The sequence below is a fragment of the Sphaerodactylus townsendi genome, linkage group LG11, assembly GCF_021028975.2.
Source record: "Sphaerodactylus townsendi isolate TG3544 linkage group LG11, MPM_Stown_v2.3, whole genome shotgun sequence".
NCBI lineage: Eukaryota > Metazoa > Chordata > Lepidosauria > Squamata > Sphaerodactylidae > Sphaerodactylus > Sphaerodactylus townsendi.
Genome location: NC_059435.1, coordinates 1,436,636 through 1,443,621, shown reverse-complemented (window position 1 = coordinate 1,443,621; position 6,986 = coordinate 1,436,636). Strand labels below are relative to the sequence as shown.

The 6,986-nt window shown below is 46.1% G+C and overlaps 1 protein-coding gene across 1 annotated transcript; it reads right to left on the bottom strand.

Moving 5' to 3' along the window:
* Positions 1 to 1,980: 1,980 nt before the first annotated feature.
* Positions 1,981 to 4,035, bottom strand: LOC125440532 (interleukin-8-like). The gene is made up of 3 exons (XM_048510404.1): positions 3,910 to 4,035; positions 2,578 to 2,713; positions 1,981 to 2,068 (listed from the first exon to the last, which is right to left on the bottom strand). Exons 1-3 carry the CDS (start codon positions 3,992 to 3,994, stop codon positions 1,981 to 1,983), a joined length of 309 nt encoding a protein of 102 aa, XP_048366361.1. The 5' UTR covers positions 3,995 to 4,035.
* Positions 4,036 to 6,986: the final 2,951 nt, after the last annotated feature.

Sequence of the window (6,986 nt, the reverse complement as noted above, 5' to 3'; positions counted from 1 at the left end):
GGATTTTCATGGTTATCTGCTGTGTTAGGAACCAATTTTGCCTGCAAATAAAACAAGTGAACAGAGGCCGTGTAGATTTCCGGGTCAGAGCAAGCACAACTCACATATTATTTTTTTTAAAGAAATATTTATTATAACATTTAAAAACACATTTCTTCAATTTAGTATAAATAGTATAAAAATAATTGAAAGAGCAACATGTATACAAAAATATTTAGAATAATACTTTAACAATAAATATATAAATAAATGTGGGATTCAGGGGGCATTTGCTTTGCTGTAAGAAATTCTCCATTCCAGGAAAGTCCAAACTCTTATGTGACAATATAAATAAATAAATATTTTCTTCAACTGCAACAGCCAGAAAAGTTTTCTAGAACGGCCATGGTAATAAATAATAGGTTAGGAAGGGGATTCACAGGTCGCATGATTATTCCGATGGGCCCCAGCAAGGTGGACTCCCGAGGTCTCCTGGTGTCAACAGAGTCTTGCGAAGCACTTCTGGCCTGCCAGCAGGCCCTCACGTCTGCCTTGGCTCTTCTGGGATATGTTAGAGCTCTACGAATGCTGCTTTCTGCCAGAGCGGCTGCCGCAAAGAGATACCAACAAAAAAGGCTCCTTGTCAATGATCGAGGCTTCGTTTGTCGGGAGCAGCAGAATCGGAGGCCTACTGAGAAATATAAGCGGAAGGCTTGTAGGGAGCACGTGCCTTGGCCCTGGAACACAGGAAAGGAACAGAGATAGTATTATTATTATTATTTATTTAATTTAATATACCGCCGCATCCCCGGAGGGCTCTGGGCGGTGTACAACATAAAATCACATAGTAGAAGCAAGTCCATGGAATGGCTCAGAACTACTCAGACCCAAGTAAGCGAGGAGTTTGTACAACGGTTCAGCATTCCTCAATGGAAGCACATATGTGCGGTGTTGTCTGCCCATTGCTGCTTGGGTGTGATGTGTTCCTGAAGCACTGAACTGCTTTCTAGACCAGGTTTCGTTTGTGTTTGCTGATTATCCCGGTGGTCTTGGATGGCCCAGGCTGGCCAAAGCGAAGGAGGGCCGGGCCTGCTGTGCTCGTGGATGGGAGATAAGCAGGGAAGTCCAGGGCTGCTAGGCAGAGGCAGGTCATGGCAAACCGTCTCTGACCATCTCTTGCCTTGAAAACCTCATGAGGGGCTACCCTAAGTTGGCTGTAACCCGATGACCCCTCCCACCTATCAATCATACCAAGGAGAATGGTAAAGTGAATGCATTTTTACAAGTACACAACTCAGAAAAAATTGACTAGTGTAAGGACAGCCATGTGACTCTACCAAGGACCCCTCCGGTCACCAACTGAATGAGCAGAGATGGATTGTGGGCATGGTGTGCTGGCCCTGGCTCCACCTATGCACAATGCCTGGTGGTCTATATGGTGCAAACAAGTGGAGGAAGCGCTCATCCTCAGGGCACTGCTTTTCAAAGTTTGCTGATGATGGATGCTTCCTCTGCCCGCAGGCACCACACTGATGAGCTGAAATCACCCGGGTGTGTGTGTGTGTGTGTGTGTGTGACGGGGGAGGGCCACTGCCTCTCTATGCACTCAATCCATGTGTGAAGGCTTATGAAGCAATGTGGGAGGGTTGGCTTTGATGGATGCTACTAAATGAGCAGAGTGAAAGACAGACAAATGTAATTTGTACAGGCTGAGTGGCCGTGGTCTGGTGGATCTTGTTCCTAGCGTTTTGCCTGCATCTGTGGCTGGCATCTTCAGAGGTGTATCACAGAGGGAAGTCTAATACAGCCACTGATGATATCGGCGAATGCAAAATGTTAGGAACAAGATCCCATCGGAATATTACAACACAGCTCTAACAACCGAAGTTGAATCTCGGCGTGAAAGCTAACCGATAATACACACTAATTAGACCAATTTTTCTAAACAAGCTGTACGTGAACTGAATGTTTAAAGCCTTATTCTGGGAAGAGGGCAACAACTCACTTGTCCAGTATGGCCTTGACGATCGTCTTTACCCAGGGAGCAGTAGGCTCTAGACACACTTCTCTACCGTCCTTAAGAGTAGCACTGCAGAAAAAGCAAACAAATATGGTCAAGCATCTACTCTGGAATATAGCTACTTGGTAGCATCTAGTGGATGAAGAAAATACAGGGTGCAAACAGTTCCATTTCCAGGGACTGTGAGATTGAACAATTCATGGCGGATGGATTTTGTGTTACTACTTCATACATGACAAAAGCACAGCCCACCCAGGCTAGACTTCAGTCCAGGAGCTCCTTTGCGACCGGCAAGATTTTCAGTGTGTGAGCTTTCAAGAGTAAAAACTCAAAAAAAACCCTCAAATGTTTATACCCCAAAAATCATGTTGTTCTCTAAGATGCTACTAGACTCAAATCAACCAGTTCTGGATTGAAGTGCTGCTTAATGTTATCTTTATGGCTTGTTTTCTTATTGATAATTTAATATGTTTTAATGGTATTATTATTATTGCAGTTGTTTTCACTTTGTAGTCCACCTCAAGCAGGCCTCTGGAGATGTCCCATTCACATTATCTGGGATAAATGATTGCACTCACATGACTTCCACGTTCTTGCAGTGGGGCCCACTTGGAGTCAGCGTCACATCTTGGATGTTTCTGGGGTGGATGAATTTGGAATACGTGTTTATGCACTGGCACCGCAGTTCACCTCCCATCCGAGCCAGTGAGAATCCTGCAGGAAGAGAGACGGATAGCCGTTGGTCTCAACAGATCACACCCTTGGGACATCTTCAGCTCCCCCGAGAAAGAGGGAAGCCTCCGTGGATTTCACCTTAGGCAAAGCTCTCCCTAGCAAAGCTCTGTTGACCATTTATTTGACGAGTATTCACTATTAATTAATATACCAACTTTATTTGATGTATCAAGAGAACTGCTTATTTCAGACAAGAAAAAATATTATGTCTAAAAACTGCCCCCTGGATCAATATTCTGTTTACTTCAATGGATCACAAGCCACGAATTGTAGCCAGGATCATTCCTCGTGGTTTAGCTTCCCCGGCATCTGCCGTTCAGAAACCTGATGCCTCTGAACAAGGATATGCGTTTTAGCTGCGAGTCATGGATATCCTTATTTTCCATGCATTTATTTAATATCACTCTAAAGAAGAGGAGAAATACATGCCAGGTACCAAAATGAAAGGGGAGACACACAAAAGCATGAAAAACTGAACATTTTCTATGGGAAAATGTGTCTATTGACAAGCTGAAATGGGTTCAGAGGAGGACCACCAAACTGGTAAAAGATCCAGAATTCGTGTCCTACAAGGAGAGACTTAGGGAGCTGGTGATGTTTTGTCTGGAGAAGTGAAGGTGAAGGGGTGACATGATAGCCCAGTGTAAATATTTGAAGGGATGTCATGTTGAAGATGGAGCAAGCTTGTTTTCTGCTGCTCCAGAGACTAGGACACAGTGTAATGGACTCAAGGTACAGGAAAAGAGATTCCACCTAAATGCTAGGAAGAACTTCCTGACAGCAAGGGCTGTTTGACAGTGGAATACACTGCCCCGTAGTGTGGTGGAGTCTCCTTCTTTGGAGGTTTTTAAAGAGGGGCTGGATGGCCATCTGACAAGAGTGCTTTGATTGTATGTTCCTGCATGGCAGGGGGTTGGACTGGATGGCCCTGGTTGGTCTCTTCCAGCTCTATGATTCTATGAAACAGAAGAATTTAATAATGCTCGCTACAATATGCTGGCTGCCTTTTGGTGCTATAGCTTCCTAAACAAAATAAAAGCTTAAAAACTGTTCTAGTAAGCAATTATTTCCTATAACTCTAATATTTGAATTGCAATGTTTGTAGCTATAATCTTAGCATGCTTCTCCGATAATCCTTAATCAAGTCTGAAAGATCCAAACATCACATTACTTACCTTCTGTCTCAGTCGCAGTGAAGAGGAAAAGAGTGAGAAGAAAGGCAGCTGCGGCAACCGCGGTGCTCCTTGGGAGGTGAGGCATGTCTTCGCTGGTTGCTCCTGAAAGGCAAGAGGCTTCTTTGCTTTAGCAAGTTTGTGCTTGACTGAAGCCCTGCTACCCTCTTTTATACTCTTCTAACTTTTGCCTGCCCTGAAGTACCGTCTGGATTGTGTCAGAGGAAATTCCCAGAGCAGACAAAAACGTTGTCACAAAATGAGTCATACTGATAAATAAGTGTGGGTAAAATCCCTCTCTGTGTCATGTGGTTCCTCTGTGGGGCAGAGTTCAAATCAAAACCTTTAAAATCATGAATATTTAATCTTCTAAATATTGTGAATATATTAAATGCCTTCATAATCAATTGAATTTCATTTCTTCATTATTAAAAAAAATCAACATCCTTCGAATTTCTTTTTTTTTGCTAACAAAAAATTAAGAAACTTTTAAAACTTTGGCAGGGGAAGCATTTGAGACACAAGCTGATCATAAGTAACGTCTTGAAGGATTACCACTAGAGTTGCAAACCTTTTGGTGGAGCCTGAGGATCTCCTGGAATTACCTGCTGCTCTCCAGATGATGGCAATGAGTTCCTCTGGAGGAATGGCTGCTCTGGAAAACGGACTCCATGGCATTGTATCCCACTGAGACCACCACCCAAAAGCCCCTCCAACCTCAGTCTTCACCCCACATCTTCAGGAACTCCCCTAACTCAGGAGTCATCAACCCTTACTGCATACGTGGTGGCTTTTTGGTTTTATTTCTAGCAAGTTTCCCCTAATTGTCATCCCACACAAGAGCACTCACGAAGCCTCCTTCTCCTGAAGGCAACCACTGGTCTATCAAGGGCTGCATTGTCCACATGGACTGGCAGCTGCTGTCCAGTATCTCAGGCAGGGAAAGGTCTTTCACATCACCTATGGTGGCCTGTTGCTTTGAACTGGAGATGCCAGGGTAGCACCAGTGACCTCCTGCATGTAAAAGGGGGTTCTATGGAGGGTGGGGGGTGGGGAGGTCTGATCTGGAAAATGGGTGATATCCTGTTCTGGATGGGGTTGCGCTCCCCGTAAAGTAGCAGGTTAGTTGCTTGGGAGTTCCTCTGGATCTTGGCCTCCTGATGGATAAACCTGTGGCAGTTATGGCCATGGGTGGGTTTCAGCCCTTCCTGAGTGGGAAAGATCTTGCTGCTGTGCTTTGTGATTTGATAATATCTAAACTAGATTAGCTGCCCTTGAAGACTGTTTGGAAACTACAATTGGTGTAGAAAGCTGAAGCCAGAGTGCTGGCTTTGTAGTATTCTTGCCAGGGGGATGCTATCTATGTCAGAGGGATGTTATCTAGTTGATTGAGATGCATTCCCGGAACTGTGTACCTGCTTAAAATAACACATTGTGGCTGCTATTAATATATATGTAACCAGCCTGCTATATGTATCCAGTGCCATCTGCACATTCTTTCCTTGATCTTTGCTTTATTGCTTCACATACTCATAGACAACTAGGCTTCCCCTGGCCCTCTTGTCCCATGGGAACAATGTTGCTTTCATTATCTTATGGGGGAAGAAGCCAGGTGGCTTTCTCTCGCTATCTGCTTGAGACTTTAGGGCGCCTTAGCTCCAAAGGCTGGTTTTGACAAACTCTTGGGGAAATGGGAGGGGGGGTGCTCGGGGGATAAAGGGGGAGTGCCGGCTTCATCAGAACTGGCTTTGCCAGTGTGGTGCTTTGATGCCTACTCAATAAACGCTAACATTTGTGCCCGTTAACTTCTTCCCGGTAATCAGACTCAAGGTTGCTGAAATAAGTTTATTGCATCAGAGTAAACAAACAGGTACATTCCAGAAGGCTTTTGCTGAATTTACAGTTCCCACACTAAGCAGCAGACTATATCCTCTGCTATGCGCCCCTAATGGTTTTGCCCCAAAGCAAATGTGTTTACAAGCTGTGCAATTCTTCCAAGGTCGAAACCCTGATCAGGGCTAGGAGCTCTCTGGCTAGAGCGGGAAAACCATTTCTACAAGCCCCTAAATGAGCCAAGCAGATCACAAGCAAGGATCCTCTTGGGCCACTGTCTCCTGGACTTCCCTCAGTCCCTGGGCAAGCATGGCAAGGCCCTCGGGATCTTGGCACATGGATACCACATCGCCGCAGTCTTGGTTCATCTATCCTGGCTCCCAGTTTGCTTCTAGGCCCAATTCAAGGCCTTTAAAGCCTTATAAGGCTCAGGAACAAGATAATTGAAGAATTGCTCCACCATGCACCTCCCCCTGCTCACCTGTGGCGGCTTTACTTGGGGTGCCCCTGCCTGCCTGCCATCTGAAGGGGCTTTCTGAGAAAGGCCTTCTTGGCTGTGGGGCCAAAACTTTGGAACTCCCTCCTCAAGGAGATTCATTTGTCCCCCTTGATTGTGTCTTTGACCTGGGGCTGAAAACTGTTCAGTACCAGCGGGGCCGGGCCACGCGTTGCTGTAGCTTCTTGTGGTGAAATGGGAAAGGAACAGTAGCAGCAAATCAATTGCAGAGGCAAGCAGTACGTGCTCATGCAAACATGCAGCCTGATACTGTGCGATGTCAGTGATGTGTGTGCCCGCATTGCTTGGGGGAGCAATGGAAAGGCACCCCTCACACACATCTAGTCTGGCTGGTCATGATCCTTTACCTGGGAGTAAGTTTGGTTGGTGGCAATGGGTGTCGCTTCTAAGGAAACCCTCTGAGGGGCACGATGCAGCCATGCAAAGTATGTCACGGTTGCTTTACCGAGCTTACTCCTGAGTAATGCGTGCCTGGTTTTCTTAACTGTAACCGCAGTATTCAGGGAATCTAGGGTGCCTGGCCCCTCCCTCCCGTCCCTTGCATGTCGCCCCTCCCCCTCCCTCCCTTCCTTCCCTTTGTTTGTGGGTCATATCAAGATGCTGGGCCCCCTGCCTCCCCTCCCCCGCATGCCACCCCTCACTCTCTCCCCTCTCTCATTTTTCTTCCCTTGCATGCCTTTCCCTCCATCCCTTCCCTCTCCCTCCCTCTCTTCCCTTGCATGCCACCCCT

Bases quoted from the DNA above. Each gene is read 5' to 3' on its own strand.
- LOC125440532 (XM_048510404.1), bottom strand. From the start codon at position 3,994: ATGCCTCACCTCCCAAGGAGCACCGCGGTTGCCGCAGCTGCCTTTCTT. The intron at 2,714-3,909 runs GTAAGTAATGTG...CTCTTCCTGCAG, and splicing joins CACTGCGACTGAGACAGAAG to GATTCTCACTGGCTCGGATG. The intron at 2,069-2,577 runs GTGAGTGCAATC...CTTTTTCTGCAG, and splicing joins TGCAAGAACGTGGAAGTCAT to TGCTACTCTTAAGGACGGTA.